Here is a 22,065-nt window from a genome sequence, read left to right on the forward strand (position 1 = left end):
TTTAAGCAGCATTTAGACACCCAGATGTCTTCTCATTCTATGCAGCTGTGTTACTGCTCCTCCCCCACTCACAAAGCCTAGTTTATTCTTGAGAGAGCGTCTCTGGACTCAGGACAGCAAAGCACAGTGGAAGACAGAGGTATTAGACAAAAACAGGGATTAAGGGAAAGTTTATACACTGAACGTTGAGGTCTTCAACCTTTCCCTCTCCTGCTTAATGACAATGCATTCCCCAGACAGTAGATTGGGTCCTCTCTGGGGACTCTGAGTAGTCCAAAAGGAGAATCCTCAAGGTGATGACATCGTGAGTTCTTTAACACAAACTCTAGACAGGCCACTGCACAGTCAATTTGCGTAGACAACCTTCAGTCATTCATATAAAGCTTTTAACATTACAATCTCCCTCCCTCCCTCTCCACCGCACACTCTAAGGCCCCACCCTCAATTAGGAGCAGGCATGTAAGGATTACCAGGAATTCCATGATAATATGAAAGACAGACAAATGTGCACAAATAAATGAGGACACAAAGACCAAGCAGGGAGAAGAAATACATCTTTTTTTTTTTTTTTTTGAGACACAGTCTTATGCCGTGGCCCAGGCTGCAGTACAGTGGTATGATCATAGCTCACCATAGCCTCGAACTCCTGGGTTCAAGTGATCCTCCTGCCTCAGCCTCCTGAGTAGCTAGGTCTATAGGCAAATGCCACCATGCTAAACTATTTTTTTTTTTTATTTTTATAGAGATGGGGTCTCACTATGTTGCCCAGGTTGGTCTTAAACTCCTGGCCTCAAGTGATCCTCCTGCCTCAGCCTCCCAAAGTGCTGGGATTATAGGCATGAGCCACTGTACCTGGCCTTAACATATAATATTAAAAGATTTATTAATATGTATCAGTGGGAGATATAGAGTCAAATGAGTGATTAGCAAACTAAGCAAATGAAAAGACAAAAACCATTATTAACTGCAAGGAGAGAAAAACATTGTAGAAAAGGAAAAGTAATCACAGTATATTATTACATGGTTCCACTGTGAATTGCATTCACATAGTTGTAATAATATAAACACAGATATTGATCTAACAAAAATGATGATATAACTGTATTGGGAAGATTTACCAATAGGAAAAGGTGTGAGAAATGAGTGAGATTGGAGGTGAGGGGGAAGGAGCTAAATTCTCAGAGGTCAGTGGATAACGCCTCAAAGGATATATCAGGACATAACAATTTTAGCATGATACTTGAATATGGAGATAAATAGCAAAACAGTCAACTAATAGAATAGTCGGTGCTTCTGCAGAATAGGAAATTGAGTGCAAACAAAGAGGGGCCAAGAGCCTAAGGGTTTTTTAAGATGTCTTGGCCATTTAACTCTTTAAACTATGTGTATGTATGATGTAGATAAAAATAAACACTAAATTTTAAAGAAGGAAACAAAACCTTTGGCTGCCTCACTCCCAAGTTCCACACAGCTATTTCTAATTAAGGGCCAGCAACTACTATACTATCTTTTTTTTTTCTGATTGGGACCCAGAACTCTTGCTGTGACATAATTGTCTTCAGGTGGATTTGCATCCTCAGACCTTCCCATACCTCTAGATCCATGATCCATGCATTTCTTATTTTTTCCCTCCTATAGTCTGACAGCTAAGCCTGAATAAGATTATTTGAAAGAAATTATTGTGGTACATCCATACATTTATTCATCAATAAAAAAGGGGCTTTTGATACATACAACAACTTGGATGGACCTCAAGGGTGTTTTGCTGAGTGAAAAAAAGACAATCTCAAAAGATCATATGCTGTATGATTCCATTTCTGTAACATTCTTAAAATGGCATAATAAAGGAGAAAAGACTTGTGGTTGCCAGGGGAAGGTGCCAGGGGAAGTATGACCATAAATGGGTAGCACAAGGAGACGATCTCTGTGGTGATGGAAGAGTTCTGTATTTTGAATATGGTGCTGGTTACATGAATCTACACATGTGAATAAACAGCACAGAACTATACATATACTTTATAGCAATGTCAATCTTCTGGTGGTGTAAGAAGTAATCAGTGGGGGAAACTGGGTGAAGAGTACACAGAACCTCTACTATCTTTGCAACTTCTTGTGACTTTCTCATTATTTCAAAATAAAATGTTTGCTTTTCTTATTTGAAAGAGGAATAAACTATTGATACACATAAAAACATGGATGAATCCCAAAATAATTATACTAAATGAAAGAAGCCAATCAAAAAAGAATGCAAAAGAAAAAATAAACAGATCGAAGCTAAAATCTTTTGCGTTGCAAACGATACCATTAAGAATGTAAAAAGACAACCCATAAGATGTGAGAAAGTATTTGTAAATCATATATCTGATGAAGGATTTGTATTTAGAATATGTATAGGATTCTTACAACTCAATAATAAAAAGACAAACAACCCAATTGGAAAATGGGCAAAGATTCAAATGGCCGTTTCTTCAAAGAAGATACAAATGAAAAGTAAGCACAAGAAAAGATGCTTAACATCATTAGCCATTATGGAAATGCAAATCAAAACCACAAGATGGCAGTTCACACTCAGTAGGATGGTGATAATAAAAAAGATAATAACAAATGCTGATGAGGCTGTGGAGACATGGGAACCCTCACATACTCCTGGTGTGAAAGTAAAATGGTATCGATACTTTGGAAAACAGTTTGGCAGTTTCCCAAACATGTTAAACGTAGTTACCATATGACCCAGTAATTTCTCTCCTAGGTATATATTCAAAATAATCGAAAATATGTTCCCACAAAAACTAGTACATGAATGTTTATAGTAGCATTATTCTCAGTAGCCAAAAAGCAGAAACAACTCAAATGCCCACGAACTGCTGAATGGATGAATGAAATATGGAATAGCCGTACAACGGAGTCTTATTCAGCAATAAAAAGGAATAAAGTACTGATAGATGTTACAATGTAGATGAACCTTGAAAACATTAAGTGAAAGAAGCAAGTCACAGAAGGCGACATATTGTATGATTTTAATTTATATGTAGATCTATAGAGACAGAAAGTAGCTTAGTAGTTGCCTAGGTATAGGGGGTTGGGGGGAAATGGAGAAGGACTGGTAATGGGCATAGGGTTTCTTTTTGGGGGTATGAAAATATTCTAAAGTTAGATCGTGGTGATGGTTGCACAACTCTGTAAATGTACTAAAAATGATTGAAATTTATACTTTAAATGGACACATTTTATAGTATATGAATTATATCTTTATGTTTTAAAAGAGGACATTCTCTATGATTCCATGTATATAAAATTCTAGAAAATGCAAGCTAACCTATGGTGACAGAAAAGAGATCAGTGATTGCTTGGGGATGGAAGTTGAAGAGTAGGTAGGGACAGGAGGAAGGAATGACAAAGGGGCATGACAAAACTTTTAGGGTTGATGGACATGTTCACTACTTTGATTGTGGTGATAGTTTTGTTGATGTATACATATGTCAACATTTAGCAAATTATATACTTTAAATGTATAATTGTATGTCAATAATTCATTTTTTAAAGAGCCAGAGCAAAAACATGTGAAATTCACCAATTTGACAAACATTTATTAAGTACTGGTATAGTGTTAGATCCTAGAGATTCAAAGACAAGGAAAAGATGGGTCTAGGCTTCAAACAAATCATATTCTGTCAGAGAACAGGCAAAGAAAGAAGCATATAATTGCAACATGAGCTCTATAGAAATATGCCTGGTCCGTCATGGTCACTCTCATGGTGACAGATGGACGGGAGAGCGTGTTGGGAAAGGCTTCCTGGAAGCGGTGGCTCTTGAGCTCAGCATTCAAGGGCAGATGGGAATTAAAGGAAGAATGTGGGGTTTTGTGATGAGCTATGGTGGTTCTTGGTGATGCTAATGTAGGGGGAACAACGGTAGCACATGGTACATCTCCAAGGGGACCTGATTTTATTCTCACCATATCAAAGCCATGTATTTTTTCCCAGGAGCCACACCACAGTGACAGATTGTTGTTATATTAACAATAGGTACAAAACAAGGATATAACATCTTCATTGCCCTCTGCAGACTCGCTAGTATTTATTTGTGATTAGGTATTCAGGGTCTGTCCTTCCTGCTCCATTGTTTGCTCCGTGAGAACTGAGTCTGAGTGTCATATTCACCATCCTATCCCCAGCAGGTAGCATAATGCTTGACACATAGCAGAGCTTGATAAAGATTGTTCACTGATGGGTTTGGATTTGGACCGGAGTGGAGCACATAGGCACATACGCAGCTGGTGCCTCGGGCATGGCTCAGACTTCTGATGACAAGTGTAAAGTGAAATAGTACAACTACCCACATACACACACACACACACACGCACGCACGCACGCACGCACTGCTATCTGTGTCCGAGCTCTGGCCACGGCCGTGTCAGCTACCATCCACCCTAGCCCTGCCTCTCACACATTTGTCCTAGTGGCCTGGTGTTAGGAGACTCTTTGTCTCCACTCCCCAAAGGCTCCAGGTATGAGGTTCTCCTGAGAAGGGTCAGGACAGTCTGCACTGGGGAGGGGGTGGCTCTGGCCATTGGCCTGCTCTGGGCAAGTTGGACATTCTAGGACCCTGGCTCAGGGACCACTCATGTGCTGTTTCTTCTCCTGCTCCTCCTCCTCCACCTCTAGCGCTTCTCTATGCCACCATCTTTGGGAATGTGACGACCATTTTCCAACAGATGTATGCCAACACCAACAGATATCATGAGATGCTCAACAGCGTCCGGGACTTCCTGAAGCTCTATCAGGTGCCGAAAGGACTGAGCGAGCGAGTCATGGATTATATCGTGTCCACTTGGTCCATGTCCAGAGGCATCGACACAGAGAAGGTAAGGAGGGCAAGGAGCTCCGGTAAACCACTGGTCTCCCGCCTTTCCCTGAGGGGGCTGGGGCTCTCCTAGGGCAGTGCTTCTCAAACCTGGCTGTGCCTAGAATTCACCTAGGAGGTTCTGGATTCCCAGGTCCTACCTCCAGAGGTGTTGATTGCTTCCAGATAAGCCTTACCCCAAGACCAGCAATTAGGAGCCATTATTTAAGAAATTGGAAGGGCAGGGTATATCTCCTGGAAAAGAGAGGAACTAGAAGTCTAACTGTCCAGGGAGGAATTTCTCAAATTTGGATGATGGTAAGAATCAAGTCCATGACTAGAGTAGAGTGATCAGTATTCCTGATTTTCCTTTTGCCCTGGCTCCAGTAATAGAGGCACAGCACTATTACGGATCTGGTCTTGATTCAAACTTTTGTTATTTTGTTCATTAGCGTATTTTTTTTGCATGGACTTTAATTTTTTAAAAAAAACTTGCATTAAACTATGATTTATTTTGATTACTGAGTTTTTGTCATCCCCTTAAATTATGTGCCCAAGGCTGATACCTCCCTCATCTCACTCGAGTCTTGACTCTGACAAGAATCCCACAGTGTGCTCATTAAAAACAAAATCCCTACCTCCATCCCAGATCTGTGGAAGGAGAACTTGGGGGAGAGGACGGGGACTTTTAACAAGTACCCATGTCATCCCATTTATCGCACAAGTCCAGGAAATACCAATCAAGGGCTTATGTCTTAACTGTTCATTAACTTGATCAGAGCGTCGGTTAGGTACCTCTCTCGGCATGTTTTCCCACCTGTAAAATGGAGAGGGTGATAAAGCCCTGTTGTTCTCTGAGTTGTGTTATTCTAGGTGCATTTCAATGAAGTGAAGAAAATTGGTGGTACTGGAAATAATAGAAAAAAGATAAAATGGACTTTGTATTATTCATTTATGAGTTATCTTCTTTGTATATTTTCTGTAAGCAAAGATTTAATCCCAGATCCCTTTTTCTCTGCTTCTCAGACTTCTTAAACCCCTTTCTTCCCTTTATCTGTAAGTACTTGGGGCATACCGATTGCTTTCACTATTAGAATGAGGAAAACAGAAAGATAACACTATTGCAAAAATACCTAATGACCCATTCACAGCCAAATTCAAGTGGCTTTGGGATCAGTTATCCATGTTCCTGTCTTCCTTCATTAGAATAAGTGGTTGAGAGCTGACAATTTAAAAGGAAAAATTGAACTGAATTTAATTGATCCTCAACTTCAAAGGAATGTTACTTTGGTTTTGTTGACTATCTGCCATGATAACAATAACAATGTCACTACAGCCCCAGCTACCGTTTCTTGAACGTGCATTAAGAACCGATATTTCTTGCACGTCTCCTGCATGCCTGGCCCTGTACTAGTGCCCCATTTAGGCTCCACAGCAACTCTGGGAGGCAGCACTTGTTAGCCTATTGAAGGGATAAGGATGAGAGGGCCTAACTGCCCCTGGTCACAGAGCAAAGAATGGCAAAACCAGGATTTGAATATAGTTTTGTCTGCCTTCAAAGCTTGTGCTTTTCCTACTATTACTTTTTAAAAAAAATTTAAAACACGTGCTAGAGGGAAGAAGGATGAGTCCAAACTGAGTTGTTCTAATTTCTTAAGTAGGCAGGGCATCCGCTGGGACTGAACTTAGTCCCTGGCTTTGTCAATGGCCTGCCCCAACTGCTCCTGTTGTTTCTGCTCTACCCTCTCAACAATGCCTGTAGGTTCTGTGGGTTCCTGGCAGCTGATGGAGCAGAAAGGAACTTTGATCTCACTGCCCTGGGGCTCCTTTTCCCAGGCACCAGGATGCCTTTGTAAATCTGGTCGTCTGGAACGAAGCCCTTCCCCACCCTCTCTGCAGGGCCGGGCTGGGCGGCTGCCCATGGGAGAGAGCACCGTCAGCATTTGCCCTCTCTTCCCCCCACCCCGTGGTCTCACTTTCCTGGAGGGCTTTGGGATTTGCCCCAGGTCCTGGTCCAGATGGAAGAGGGAATAGCCATGAAGTCAGCTGTGGCGACTCATTGCAGAGCCCGGCCTGGCTTGGGGCGGCTGTTCCTCCTGGCAGGCAACTGCTGGGGAGAGAACCAGTCCTGTGGTCCCACCCTCTCCCTGGCTTCCCCTCCTCTCCATTCCAGGTCAGAATGGTCAGTGACGACCAGGGGAGCTGGGGTGGCGGGCAGGGTATCAGTTTTACAGGTAATTGATTAGTGATCTTGAGCACATCACTTGTCTCTCTGAGCCTCAATTTCCATGTCTGTAACACATGGAAACTAGATGACCTTTAAGAAAAGATGACCTCTAAGGCCCTTTCGGCTATGACCTTCTGGACTTCAAAGCCTCCCTCAGATGACCTGCTGCTGTGATACCATCAAAAATGAGAGCTCACGGACGTTGAGCACTTGTATGTGCCAGGCATTGGGCCAGGACTTCCCACACAACAGGTCATAGAATCCTCAGAAGAATTCCATATTCGAGTTCAAAAACGAAGATTCAGGAAAAGGAGCTAAGTGTTCCTTCAGGTTCACACATCCAGCGAGTGCTGAGGCTGGGACTCGAATCCAGATCTGCCTGATCTGCAGCCCCTTCCCTTTCACCCATCACTCTGTCCTGCCCAGCCTGGGGGACCTCCATGCGCCTCCGCAGTGACATTTCCTCAAGAAACAGCAAGGATGGTGTTTCCTCAGAACCAAGCGGTGGGGAAGGCGGCCCAGGAAGGCTGTGGGTCTCAGGGCTGAGACCCTCCCTCAGAGAGAGGCGTCCCAGACGCCCTTCCCACCTCAGTGTGGAGCCAGCAGACGAACGATGGACGCGACCGATGGCTGTGACAGTCTGCAGCTCCCCCCACCAAGCCTCCCTCACCTCCTCACTCTGTACTCACCCTTGCTCTGGGAACCGTGCCCATGAGGAAAACATTGTCTCCATGCCAAGGCCTTCTTCTCCAGCAGCCTCTGCCGGCAAAGTCTAGCCCAGGGGAAACCAAATATTTAAAGGTGAACTCACCTGGAGAATAAATCTTGGTTCTGAACGACCAGGCACAACTGTGGCGTGACATGTGAGTGTTCCCCACTCACTGGTGATCTACTTGGGGAGAAGAGGACCCAAATTAAATCTGCATTTCTGCAGGAGTCTTGTTCTGAATGAGCCTTATGGAGGCAAGTACTTAGCAAGTGCTCTGCCCAAACACTGACGTTCTGAATTTTCCTCTCTGCCTTGGTCAATCCTCCATCCTCATCTCCCAGAGAGCTGGCTCGCTTCCCGGGCATCCTGTAACCCCAGAGAAACAAGACAGCGGCACATGGAGGGAGGGGACCTGTGTTTATGGAATCTCCTGATGGGGCCAAGCTTCGTCCCAGGCAGTATACCAGTAGATGTGATTGCATTTCATCCTCAAAAGTCAGTGTTAGCAGTCTGCATTTTACAGGAGAAACTGAAGTGTCACCCAGAGAGGAAGGAGCTGGGGTTGCAAGTATTTGACCTGTTTCCACTGCTATGCCTCCATGCACAACACAGACGCAGCTGAGAGGGTCTGGGATATGGGAGAAGCCATCAAGGGCAAGGCGAGATTTGAGCTGGGTTTTGAAGGAGGCTAAGGGACTTCCAAATCTGGGAGTGCGCTCCAGATGCAGAGGCAAATGGCTTGTGCTAAGGCAGAGAAGCAGGGGTGGGAAAGTACCCAGCACCTCAAGGAAACCATCCTCACTGAACATGTTTGATTTTATGCCCCCAGCTTTGTTCACAAGCTAGGATGGGAGAAAGGATTATTTAGAAACACTCTTGATATCTCTGGAAAAGTTCATTTGTTGGTGTCCTATTGTGTTACTTAATGCTTGCTATGTAAGGGGCCATGCAATGGTTTTTTGCAAAGATGTATTTCAGGGAAATATTTCTAACTCTAGAAAAACCTGGGAATTTTTTATTTCTTCAGGAGATGAGACTTGTGTGGCCTCCTACGGTTCCCACTTTTGCTTGAATTCCGACATGCTGCCAAGATGCCTTAAGTCAAATGATAAGCCCCTTTGTTTTGGGCAGCTGCCTAGTCTAGGAAGTGGTTAGGATGTAACCAGGGCTCTGGTTAAGGCTCTGCTGTCAAGCTACCCAGTTTGAGATCCCAGCCCTACCATTTCCTGGCTGTGCAACTTTGGGCAAGTTATTTGTCTTCCCTGGGCCTCGGTTTCCTCATCTGTAAAATGATATAATAAAAGCACTTACATCATAGGGTTTAATGTGAGGATTAAATTAGCTAATGCATGTAACAATTAATGTAAAATCACAACCCTTCCCAACCTTTCCTGCGCTTATTTCCTTCTTTATTCTCCTTAGCACTTACCACTAAATTTCACTTATTTTGCTGATTCTTTGTCTCCTCCCACTGGATGGGAAGTTACACAAGTGCAGAGACTTTTATCTTTTTCTTTTTTTCACTGCTGCATCCTCAGAGCCTAGAACAATGCCTGGCATCCCATAAATATCAACTGAATGGATGATTCGAAAGGGCTTGGCAATGCCAGGCACACAGTACATGTTCAGCAAATGTTACTTTATATCTTTTTAAAATAATAACCCATATTCACTCCATCAGCAGATCGTGTCAGTTCTACATTCAAAACACGTTCTGAATTTGACCACTTCTCGCTGGCTCCACCGCCAGCATCCCAGCCTGAGTTCCCCTCACCGCTCACCTGGACGACTCCAGGAGTGGCCTAACTGGGTTCCTCGACTCCACTCCTGCTACCCTACACTCGGGTCTCTCACCCCACTCTCTGGGTCTCACGAGCCTATTGCATCAGGTCATGCCGTTCCCCTGCTCAAAAATCCTCCGGTGTTTCCCCAGCACACTCAGAATAAAATCAGAGACTTAGCATAGCCTGGAAGTCTCCATGCTCGGTGTTCTCTCTGAACCTCATCTCCCGCCCCTTTGCCCTCATTCATGTTGGCTACTGCTCAGGCCCCTTTGCATTTTCCATGCTACTGGAATGTTCTTCTTTCATGTGGATCACTATGACACAATTTTCAGTTGTCAGCTTAAATGTCACCTCCTAATGTACTGGTCTACAGGAGTCCCACATACTCTCAGCCCCGACTCTCAGACCCCTGTCCTGAGCATTTAGCACAGATTTTTTTGGACACTGCCTGTCTCTCCCATAAGAATGTAAGCTCCACGAAGGCAGGTACTTTGGCTGGAAGAGTGCAGCCTGGCCTAGTGAGTGTGTTGCTTCTGCCCCTGCAGTGCTGAGGGAAGTGGGCTATTGGTGACAGTAAGGACCCTCACACTGTTTCTTCCTGTGCCTGGCCAGGTCCTGCAGATCTGCCCCAAGGACATGAGAGCTGACATCTGTGTACACCTGAACCGCAAGGTGTTCAAGGAGCACCCAGCCTTCCGGCTGGCCAGCGATGGCTGCCTGCGGGCACTGGCCATGGAGTTCCAGACGGTGCACTGTGCCCCGGGGGACCTCATCTACCATGCAGGAGAGAGTGTTGACAGCCTCTGCTTTGTGGTCTCCGGCTCCCTGGAGGTGATCCAGGATGATGAGGTGGTAGCCATCCTAGGTAGGTGTTGCCTTTGCCAGATGGACACCTTCTGCTACCTGGGGTTGGCTTAGCTACTAGGCAGCTCAATGCCGCTGCCACCTTCAACCAGAGATTGCTCCGCAGGGCAGGGCCATTGTTGTTGGAAGGCCATCCATTCATCTGTCCAACAAACAAATATTTGAGTGCCTGTTTTGTGCCAGTTGCTGTTCGAGGCGCTTGGGGTGTTTCAATGACAAAAATGCATTTTGTCCTCAAGGGGCTCCCTGATTAGTAGAGGAGAAGAACAAATAAACATTTACAAAACAGAGGAAGGGGCATCTAACCTAGTATTCAAGTGGGAAAGATTCCTATACCTGTACTGAAATCTAAATTGAGAATAAGCGTAGAGAAGGGAAGATATGAAGGAATATTCTAAGGAAGGGGTAATGCATGAAATCCCAGCAGAGAGAGAGAGAGAGAAAGAGAGGGAGAAATGACTCACTTGGGGAACTGCAAGTTATTGGATGTGGCTGGAGCACACAGAACAAGAAGGGACATGGCAAGAGATGAGGCTGGGGAGGGAGCTAAGCACTAGGCAGATTGAGGCAGGCTCTAGAAGCCACATTAAGGGACTTGGATTTTATTCAGGGGAGCCAAAGCAGGAGAGAGATACGGTCGGATTTGTACTTTAGAAAGATGACGTTAGTTGTAGCTTGGAGAGTGGATTGAGGAGGGCAGGGGGAGGCAGGGAGACCAGGTTGGAGACATGTTACCTAGGGACAAGTTGATGGTGGCCTGAACTACTGTTGTGGCAGGCTGATAGAGAGAAGCAGACGGAGCCGAGGTATTTAAGAAGTAGAATCACCAGAACCTAATGACAGATTTGCTGTAGGGGGAGAGGAGGAGTCAACGAGGACTGTAGCATTTCTCACATGGATGACAGGGGGCTGGTACACCACACATAGTAATAGAGAACATGGGAGAAAGAGCAGGGACGTGGGGGCCATGTTGGCATTTGGGATGTTGAGCATCGGTGGCTTTTGAGAAATTCATCTGATTGCCTGGGGTAACCACAGAGCAGATCTTTATTGGGGGGCATGTCTCTCTTAGGCAGCAAGCCATTATCATAATAATAACCATCACTGATGGTCATCTACTCTGTGCCAAGCATTTGCAATGCAGATTCTGATTTAATCCTTACAGTAATTCCATGAAATGGTTTTATCATTCCCTTTTTGTAGGTGAGATAGCTAAGGTTCAGAGAGGTTAAGGAAATTTCCTCATGGCTGATGAGGTCCATGGAGCCAGCATCGTGGAGGCCTTCTGACTCTAAAACCTCTGCTTCAATCCATTTTGCAGTACTGCAGTTCTAATGATAATTAATGTAGTGGGCTGGCCCATTAAGTTGTCAAGCACTGCTAGACACTGTGGATGTATGCTTTATCTTTTGCATATGATTTCTTAAGAAACTGAGACAGATTAAATTACACTAAAGTTAGAATTGAGATTCAAACTACATAGAGGCGTAGATAGTATTATTTAAAAAAAAAAAAAAAAGCCCAAACTGTGTTCCTGCTTTACTGGAGTACATGATACGCAGCTCCCTTCTTGCTCCTCTGGCCCCGAGCCAACTGGCCTTCTTGATTACATTTTGCTCAAGCTAAACCGAGGATGATTTATATTCCTTCAGCGTATGCTGGCAGATGGTCAGAGGGAGACTGGGTGGGGAACGGAAGCTGACCTCTGCTAAAATAAATGTTCTAGAGTCCATGGTATCCATTGAACTCTGAAGACCAGAGTTACTCCCTCCCTTACCCCCTTATCACAGAGAAGTGAGACTTGAGCATGTATAAGGAGCAGGACACATGAAGGCTAAAGCCATTGCTTTAGTGTATCTGAAGGGAAAGGGCATTTACCTCTACCTTTACTACTCATCAGTGTCCTTGAGAAAGAGGACTTTCTGCTGCCAATAGCTATTGGGATGTTTGCCTAGCTGAGGACAAGAGTAAGTCTCCACTAGTGAGCAATCCTTTGAATTCGAATTAGCCGTTTGGTGTAGGGTGACTTTCACCCATCTCCCCACTGATAACACTCCATATGCTTTTCCAAAGAATGTGGCCTGGTGACCAGCACCATCCTCCTTCCCTACCTATATGCAGGGCATCCTTAATGACCCACCCTCAACAGCTATGCTACTAGGAGTTGGTTTGGCTCCTAGACTCAGACATGGAGGAATGACGAAGCTGAAGAAGGGGAAGGGAAACAGCTACTTCCTCCACCCTTCTCATTTCCCCTGAGCCTGGGCTTCTTGTGGGGAAGCAACCAAGGCTTGATTTGTTGTTGATTTACTTGGTAGATTGACTGCTTCTCTAAATCCAGCCCTCTGCCTCGGGCCCTCCTGGGCATCCTGTGTGCTCCAGTTAGCAATGTGGACGGGAGCTCTGAAATCGCTCAGCAGCTTTGGATTCAAAATGGTTGTTGCCCTTGCTGTCCAGACCAGAAAAAGCTTCTCCAGTGTGTCCCCAGGAGCCAGGTTGGGTCCAAAAAGTAGGTCCAAGCTCAATATCCTAAATAACCTGTTTCATTTCAAAAGGCTCTTACTCTATAAAAGGACAAGATGACTCCTTTGAGCCAAACTGACTTCTGGGCCAAGGGACATAAGAAATTGAAAGTTATATGCTCCTTGGGAACTTAAGTTTAGAGTTTTGTTGTTGTTTTTGTTATTCTCTAATTAGAATATCTTGCTCAATGAATTGAAATCAGTTTGTGCTTGCAAAGGCATCATATGGATATTATAACTGGATCTTTATTGTCTGTTAATGCTCTTCAGTTCAATCTATCTAAAATTTATTGACATCTACTGTGTGTCAGTCACTTTCATAGAGGTGGGGATATAGCATCTTTACGACATTAGTCCAGCCTCCACGGAGTTGGTGTAAGTGGAGGGAATGGACAACAGAAAGATAACCAGCACCCTGCATGATGAGCATTGCCACAGAGAGAATGCAGGTGTTGTAGAGGGTCACTGGATGAGCAATAAGCAGCCATTGTGTATCCAGTGCTCCAAAGAGGATGGAAAATATCCAGGGAATCCTTAGTTATCACAAGCAAAAGCCTTTAGAAAAAAGGCCAGAGCTTTTCCATCTCATTCTTTTGCTCTGTAGTCTCTTGTTATCAGTCCGTTCATTTACATCCTGCTAATTTGCTTCCTCCTTCCAGTTCTAATATTCCACCCGCATTCTCTGTTTAATTTTAGCACAAACCCTAAGAATGAGAAAAAAGGGTCAGTACCCATAACTGAGAGTGTTTAGTATGTGTTAAAAATAAAGTCCTTTCTAATGAAACTCTTCTAAACAAGAGTGTTTTTCCAACTTTTGTGACTGCAACCCACCATGTGAAACGCATATTACATTGCAAACTAATACACAAGTGCACATACAATTATACATAAACATCGGTACTTCTCTTGCTACGTGAAATGCAACCTAATGTTTTCTATTAGATTCTGTTCTCTTTCATTTAAAAAAAAAATTGAGTGTCATGACCCACTAAATTGCTTTCTTGACCCGATTGGAGCCTGCAGTTTAAAACATGGTCCCACCAACCTAGGCAATATTCTCTGAGGACAGAGAGCATGCCAGAAATCTCTTATGATCTCTTTCCCTCTGCTCTTCTCTCTGCCTTAATTTTGACATGACATCCTCCCAATCTCTTTTTGGAATTCTCTTAGAAATCACTTAACGGCTTCTCAAATTGAGTTTCTTGGCTCCTTGAAATAAATTCAAGCTTTTAACATGTGCATTTTATTCATTTGATTTTTAAAAGTAATTTTCTTTTAATTTTTTATAGGTATCAAAATAAAAAGGTATAGGTACCATTTTGCCCCTCCCCGAATGGCACTATTAGCACCTGCACGTGAGCTGAGCTGTTATCTTGGTGTTCTCTTTACTGTTTGCCTCACCAGCCAGCATCAGGACTGTGCTTAAGTGTGTCGAGTATCTCCCTGTGTGTCTGTCTTATAAGCGCAGTATTTATATGATCTTATTTCACTGTGATGTAGGGTCCCTGTAGTAACTTTTGTGGGTTTTGCATTTTAATACTTAATTTATATTTTAATCATGGGTCATTTTGCATCTTTTTTTCCCCTCTTTTTTATCATTCTGTTGGGCAAAACAGAAGTCTTGTGGCCAGACTGCATCAAGTAGTGGAAAGAGCCCTGGACTTGGAGCTGGAGATTGAACTGTAGCCCTGGTTCTGCACTAGCTCCTTCCAGGAGTTGCCACTAGGTGGTTAAGAGTCTCCGAAGGCCTCCTGCATTTCTACTAAGCCCATTACACTGCATCAATTGTGTGTTTACTCACCTTTCTCTCCTGTGGGCCCCAGGCCCTTTAATTTCATATTTCCAGCATCTAGCACATGGCCCAGCACACAGAAGGCACCAGGAATGGAATGGAATTGAAAGGAAGGCAGGGCTGGGCTGTGAAGGGCCCCACACTCCACAGTGAGACTTTATCTTGTGGGGATGATGAGGGGCCCAGAGAGAAGTTTAGAAAGGGAAGTGACAAGAAGATTTGGGTGCCACAAATACAGAGTCATGGAGGCTCAGGAGAAATGGTGAAGCCTTGAGTAAGGCAACGGAAGAAGAGCCAGAGTCCAGAGATAACAGGAAGGAGGAACTGCCAGATGCGGGAGGTGAGCAGAGGGAATACTTTCCAGTGGTGACTGGAGAGTCAACAGGGCCAGAGCAGGAGGAGGGAGGACAATGGGTCTATTTTGTTGAGTTTGCAATGTCCTTTTAGAACAGATCCAGGCCTGGCTCTCAACTAGAGGAAACTCTTCTCGGTTTGTGGATGGGCCAGAGCCTGTCCAGGGAGGGGAAGTAGCCCTGGGGAAGGGGGATGAGCAGCCTCTGGCTCATGCGGTGCAGATCCCACTTGCAGTCCTGTCGCTATTGAATTAGGATTTACATGTCCATTCTCTCTAAAGCATGGGTAAAGGCATGAATACTTGTTCACAGACGGAATCTTTTTGTTTAATGGAGCACCTCCCCCTACTCACAGTTCCTAATTTGGAAGACACTCTTATCTTTGCTTAGATAGTTAGCTTCTTGGGCCCACGAATCTTGTTTGGACCTTAACACAGCATTTATTTCTTTAGCAATGTCATAGCATAACATGGTATTAGTCTCTTTAGGGGTGCAGAGAAAATCTTTGCTTGGAGGAATGTTCTGACACATTTGGTGAGACAAATGTATGGTTAGTGACAATAAATAACACAGGCACTCCTTCCCATAGACTTCTAGAGTAAGCAGGGAGATGTTCATGGAGGAGCTAGAAGCCAAACCGGGCTTGGAAGGACCAGTACAATTTCCTAGGCTGAGTCTTGAAGTGGGAAGTGCCGCGTGAGCCTCTAGAGGCGTTAGACGTGGGCATGTGTGTGGCATGTTCGGGGACCAGTTGAGCAGAGCAGACTTCCTGTGTGGCCAGGGATTCTCAACTGCAGTGAGCACAAGACTCGGCTGGGAAGTGTGTTCACAGTGCCAGGTCGCAGCTACTCTGCATAGACTCTGATTCTGCAGCTCTAGCGTGGAGCCTTCATTGCTCACGAGCCCCGGGAGCGATCGCATGCACGCGGTTAGAGGACTGCACTTTGAGAAACATCACTGTAGGCAGTCACTTCTCAAGGTTTTTGTGGGATGGAGTGAGATGATGAATGTGGGGAAGGCAGTAAGGCAGGGAAGCACCTTTTATTACATTAACTTAAACTATACGAAATTGCCAGTTTTCAACTGTTTTGACCTACCAAATGATGAACTTCCTAGTGATCTGTGTAAGAGGTGATGGGTGGTGGGTCTGTGAAGATGGAGTCGGGGTTTGGACAGGCGAGGGAGGGCATTCTAGATGGAAAGGAGGGTGTGAGCTGAGGCCTGGGGAAGGAATGTGTTTACTAACCATAGGACAGCCCCTTGAGCTGGAGCTGAGAGCCTGTAGGGCAGCAAAGGTTACGGGGCTGGGGAGGCCTGTTAGGGCCAGTCTGTGGGTGGTTTAAATGCCAGCGCGAGGAAGCAGGCAGTGGGAAACCACTGAAGGTGGTGAGTGAAGTGTGACACCCTTAAAGCTGTGATTTGTAATGATTAATGGACTGGACAGAGAGGCCATCAGGCAACTATGGCTTACAGCACACACGAAGAGTATTCAAGCACAGCAGTAAAGAGGAGACAAGAGCCGGGCTGCCAAATAAAATACACGATGCCCACTTACATTTGAATTTCATATAAATAGCAAACAATTTTTAGCATAAGTGTTACTCAGCTGTTTTGTGGGACATGCTTATGAGTGAAGTCATTAATCTGTCTGAAATTCAGTTTTACCTGCGCATCCTGTATTTTTATTTGCTAAATGTGCCAAACGTGTTTGGGAGGGACAGGTGGATGAAACATCACTAAGGAGAGTCTGTGAGGTTGTAGATAATTGGATGTGGGGAGCAAACGGAGGTGAGAGAGGTGATGCTGTTGCCTGGTGAGTGGGGAAATGGGGGCATTGTGGTAGGAGGCAAAGTCAGGATGAAGAGGCAGTGAGAGAGAAAGGGATGGGCTTCAGTTTGACTTGTTGCATTTAATGGACAACAGGTATCCGAGTGCAGGGTCCATGCATTACTCAGACCCTCTGGATCTGGAACTGGGAAAAGAAGCCAGAACTTAAGACAGAGATTTAGGATTCAGAGGAAGGAATATGAAATGGGAAAAAAGGAAAGGAAGGGAAGGGGAGGGGAGAGGAGGGGGAGGGGAGGGAAGAAAGGAAGAAAGAAAGAAAGAAGGGGGAGGGAAGGAAGGAAGGAAGGGGGAAGGGGAGAGGGAAGGAGAGAAGAGATAAAAGACACAAAACATATGAATGTTTTTCTAAGTGACCAAGTGTTTCAGAGTATTTAGAAAGAAACAGGAAAGCTGGGCCCAGTGGTGCACATCTGTAGTCCCAGCTACTCAAGAGGCTGAGGCAAGAGGATTGCTTGAGCCCAGGAGTTCAAGGCTGCAGTGCACTATGATTTCACCTATGAATAGCCACTATACATCAGCCTGGGTAACATAGCAAGACCCCATCTCTAAAAAAAAAAAAAAAAATGCAAGTATAACCATTCAAAATGCTCATAAGGGATTATAAATTATATTAATAATTTTTATGATAAGCAAAGTAAGTTAAATGCAATTTTTAAATGCAATGTGATCTTAGTTCTGTGGAGGAAAAAAACATTTGTAGGTAAAAGCCTATAAGCATCTCTACCAACATATTATAGGGTATGTCTTGTTTGTGAGGCTATAGGAGATTTTAATTTTCTTTTTTATATTTATGTCTTTCAAGCCTTCCTTGAAAGAGCATATGCTACTTTCAAAATGAGGAAAAAATTTGTTTTAATTTTCAAGTAGGCATTGAGAGAGTTAGCATTATTTCAAGTTTCACATATCCTTTTGGTTATTATTAGGATATAATTTAAAAGAATGATATGTTATTATTCAAATAGATGTCTTGATAGCATTTCTTTACTGATCCAATCAGGAAAGAAAAAATGACATTTATTTTTAGTATCTACTGCCCAACCCCTCCCTCTAACAGTTCTTGAAGAGGAGGATGGCCAGACAATGAAAATAGAATGACTTATCTAACAAAGGTCTAAAACGACAACAATTTTGTGTAAACCCTGTTATCTTAGGGAGAAGCTAAGTCCTTCACAGACATGCTTCCCGAGATCCTTGTGAGCTGGGGGGGGGGAGGGGTCCCCACCGTGCTGCCATCACTGTGCCGCATTGCTCCACATTGCTCTGGGGACTTGGTGAAGTTGCTGGGCGAACATTACTGCCTCTTGCCATATGATAATGTTTGCTCACACTCAGCACATGGGGAGGAGGCCTTGTTTAAGTGTCTCTCTAAACACACCAAGCAAGCGTTAATATTCATATAGCTGTTCCATCATCTAAAGCAATTACATTACATCCACACTTTTTGCAAGGAGCTATAGTGCTAGAACTCCACAAATGCAAAAGCACTTGTGTCGGGTAGTGCATGCATTATCTGATTGAGAGAGGTTGGGGGTGGAGTCCAAGTCCTCTTTCCTAATTCAGTTTTTGCTTAAGCAATTTAAAAAATTGGTTTGCAGTCCCAGAAGACACTGGCGTTTAGGAGAGTTGATCAGTCCTTCTAAAGGAAATTCTCATAACTTTAGTGTCCAAAGGGATTGGTTGAATCATAAATTATGATAAATCAAGGTAGTTATCATGATGATATGAAGTTTTATTGGCATGCAAAATATCTCACATATAATTTTAAGTGGTAAAAAAAAGAATATATAGCTCTCTCTTTCTCTCTCCATATATATAGTAACCTCAACTACATAAAAATGCATATATAAGTATAAAAAAGATGGAAAGTGTACCAAAATGTTAACTGTTTTCTGGATGATAGACTTTAGAGTAATTTTTATTGTCTGGTTTTCAATATATTTCAGTTACTTTCTACAATTCACTTGTATTCTTTTATAAATAACCAGAAGGGGAAAAATCCAATTTTCATTTCTCATCTGTAGCAATCTTGGAAAATTGTCACCTGCTTTCATTGGAAGCTTTGTGATCTGTCTGCTTGGTGGAGAAGTATCAGCTAATTTAATTTGATCTAATTGCAGTTGTGAGAAGGAGAATTGTCATGTTTCCAAGCCATTGCTTTAACTTAACCTTTTGTGGCTTTGCCCCCATTCAGAGGGAGATGCCAGCCTTGTTTGCTCATGCTCAGCATAGTCCCCACAAGAAAGGCTGGTGACCCATATTTGGGTGAAGTTTTAATACTTTTAAAGAGAACATTTGTGTCATAGGGCAATTTCCAACATGCATTATCTTTATCTCTTCATTTTAAATTTATAAATTTTCAGTTTAGCATTAAGCTGGATGACAATGAATTACCGGAGTGTTCTGAGCAGATCAGCAAATTCCTTCCTTCTTGAGTGAGGTGGACAATGTAGCTACCCGAAGATACCCAGGTTATTACACCCGGACTGGGGACCAATCCTCTCTCCTCAAAGTCATCAAGCCTAAAACATTCTCAGTCTTTCAGATGCTACCCACCTTACATTGCTCCTCTCAGACTCATCTTTTCATTGATGTCTTGATTTATTTGTTCCATAAACATGCCAGGTACAGTGCTAAGGGTTGGAGATACAACAGTGACACAAGTGGACATACCTCTCCTAGAGCTGACCTTCTCATTGAAGAGACAGACAAGTAAATATGCATTTTGTAATATGTGCCAGGAGTTGTAATAGAATTAAGAACAGAATTCTGTGAGGGCTTATATGACAGCCATCTAATCCAGCCCAGCCATGAGAAGTCAAGGAAGGTGATGTCTGAGCTGAATCCCACCAGGGGCTGCAGTGGCCAGGGTGGGTGGCAAAGGAAGATTACAGGATGGGTGTTCCAGGAAGAGGGGGCAACATCTGCAAAGGTTTGGGAGAAACATCTGGAAATGAAAAATAGTTCAGTATACCTGAGGCATAGGATTCTCAAGGGGGTAGAATGAGGTGAGCAAGGCATTGAGTTGTAAGGAATTTGGACTCAGGGCAGTGGAGAGTCAGTGGAGATTTTAAAACAGAAGAGTGACAGAATCACATTTGTGTTTAGAAAATTCATCCCGGCAGCTGTGGAGAAGACAGAGCCGAGAGAAGAGGCCCCCAGCAGGGAAGATGCTGAGATGAGAGTGGCTTGACCTGACTTACCAGCTGCAGACGTGGGGAAAAATAGACAGATTCAAGAGAGATGTGATAGAGAAAATGACCAGAGCTTGGCCGTTCATTTTGGATATGGAGATGAGCAAGAGGGAGGAGTCTGAAATGACGTGATGATTCACTGGGATGGGCAACACTGGAGGGTGGGCAGGTTTCCCTGGGAGGAGGATCAGTTCCAATTTTAGATCTGTGAGTTTGAGCTCAGTGAAAAAGTGTCCAGTGGGAGATTCTTGGACCTGGAAGAGAGATTGAGGCTTGAGGTATAAATCTGGGGACCATGATGATCTAGGAGGCCATCAAAGCCAGGGAAGAGTCTGAGAGTGCCCAAGGGGAGAGGAGAGAGTAAGAAGCAACAAGTCTAGAGCACATCCCCGAGGAACCCCTGTTTCTAGGGGACATGGGTATGTCTCAGGAGCCGGAGAGGGACCGCCAGAGAAGCGGGAGAGACCCAGCGAGTGGGATATCACAGAGGAGGTCCGTGTATGGGGAGGGTGTCAAATGTGTATTTTCAAATGTTACAGAACTATAGTTCACTACACAGAAGATGTCATGGCTTATAAGACACACTAATATTTTTTGGCCCACTGAGAAATCATGCTGCCAATTAAACTGTGGCAAATCATTGATCGTAAGCCATTTTGATTTCAGAGATTAATAAACGCTAAACAACATAAGTATATACTAGAGTCAAAGAGCTATGATTCACTGAGGACTAAAACATGTCTTTTAGATTTATCAGCAAAGGAGTTATTGTTGTCTGTGGTGAGAGCAGCATTAGTAGAGTATGAGAGTGAGGAGCAAGATTAGAGCAGCCTGAGAAATGAAGAGGAGTGGGTGTGGGGTTCAGGGGTGCTTAATAAGTCACGTAGATCTCCCCTCCCCAGAGTTCTGAACTGAGAGAGACAGTAGGTACAACAGGCATAGGTCAAAACATCACCTTTTGCTTTCCAGATAGACCTAATATCAGAGAACATGCTTTCTATTTGCATCCAAGGAGCCTTCCCAGTATTGAGGCCCAGAATGAGACCCACCCCGTGGTGCCGACCCGCACAAGCCTGCCCCTACGTGGCCGGGCTCCATACATCTTCTGGCACGGAGGCTTAGAGAACATGCTTCCCGCAGGAGTTTGTTCCTGAGGAGAGAGCGGGGAGCTGGCCTACGTATGAGCATGTTCTCCTTCCAAACTCAGAATCAGATGAAGGGAAGGGAGAGGTTAAGGGAATGATACAACTGGAACCACCTTCCCATGGAAGGAAATACCAGGAATGGGAACATATTATTCCCCCTTAACAGTAAAAACAGACAGACAGTGTAGATAAGACTACAAAGAAGTTTAGCTGATAAAGGAAAGTGAATATAGCCCAAACCAGCTATCTTCATTCGCAACCATCCAACATTTTTTCCTGCTGTTCGGAAAAATCCCCTCTCTCTCTTTCACAGATATCTAAATTCTCTGGCCTCACCACATAAGGCCAGCTCCCTTCCTGTCCTCTTCACGAAACTCCCACAGTCCTGCCTAGCCCAGCCTCTCCCACCTCTCCATATTACATTTTGTTGTGGTTTTACACTTCAGTGTTACACACACGTGTAGGTTTTGTCTCACTACATTATAAGCCACTTGAGCACAGAGATGATCTCATATCCTTCTGCTTTATCCCCCTCAATCGCGGGAACCCTGCCTGAACCACGATAGGTAAGCCCAACTTGTTGAACTGGGTTGAGATGTGTGCAGAGAGATGGGGAGGTGTAACCCCACTTTTAGGAACTTTCAGTCTCCTAGGTGCCTGAGAGAGAGAGAGTCAGGTTTAGTTCCCCAGAATCTGGTGTAGTCTTACAGGTTCTTATGTGGGTTTCACTGAACAGACATGTGGCTGACACGCCCAAGAGTCCCATCACTAATGTAGAGAAGGTTTGC

General features: G+C 44.1%; 1 protein-coding gene across 2 annotated transcripts in view; it reads left to right on the forward strand.

Annotated features, from left to right (window-relative positions):
* The window catches only part of KCNH1 (potassium channel, voltage gated eag related subfamily H, member 1), a 379,133-nt gene that overhangs the window by 257,011 nt on the left and 100,057 nt on the right, over positions 1–22,065 (forward strand). For both annotated transcript variants that reach the window (XM_012638358.1, XM_012638357.1), the window contains exons 8-9: positions 4,665–4,864; positions 10,175–10,427. In XM_012638358.1, coding sequence (XP_012493812.1) covers positions 4,665–4,864; positions 10,175–10,427 — 453 coding nt within the window. The remainder of the gene's footprint in view (positions 1–4,664; positions 4,865–10,174; positions 10,428–22,065) is intronic.

The sequence above is a fragment of the Propithecus coquereli genome, unplaced genomic scaffold (assembly GCF_000956105.1).
Source record: "Propithecus coquereli isolate 6110/MARCELLA unplaced genomic scaffold, Pcoq_1.0 Scaffold129, whole genome shotgun sequence".
Classification (NCBI taxonomy): Eukaryota; Metazoa; Chordata; class Mammalia; order Primates; family Indriidae; genus Propithecus; species Propithecus coquereli.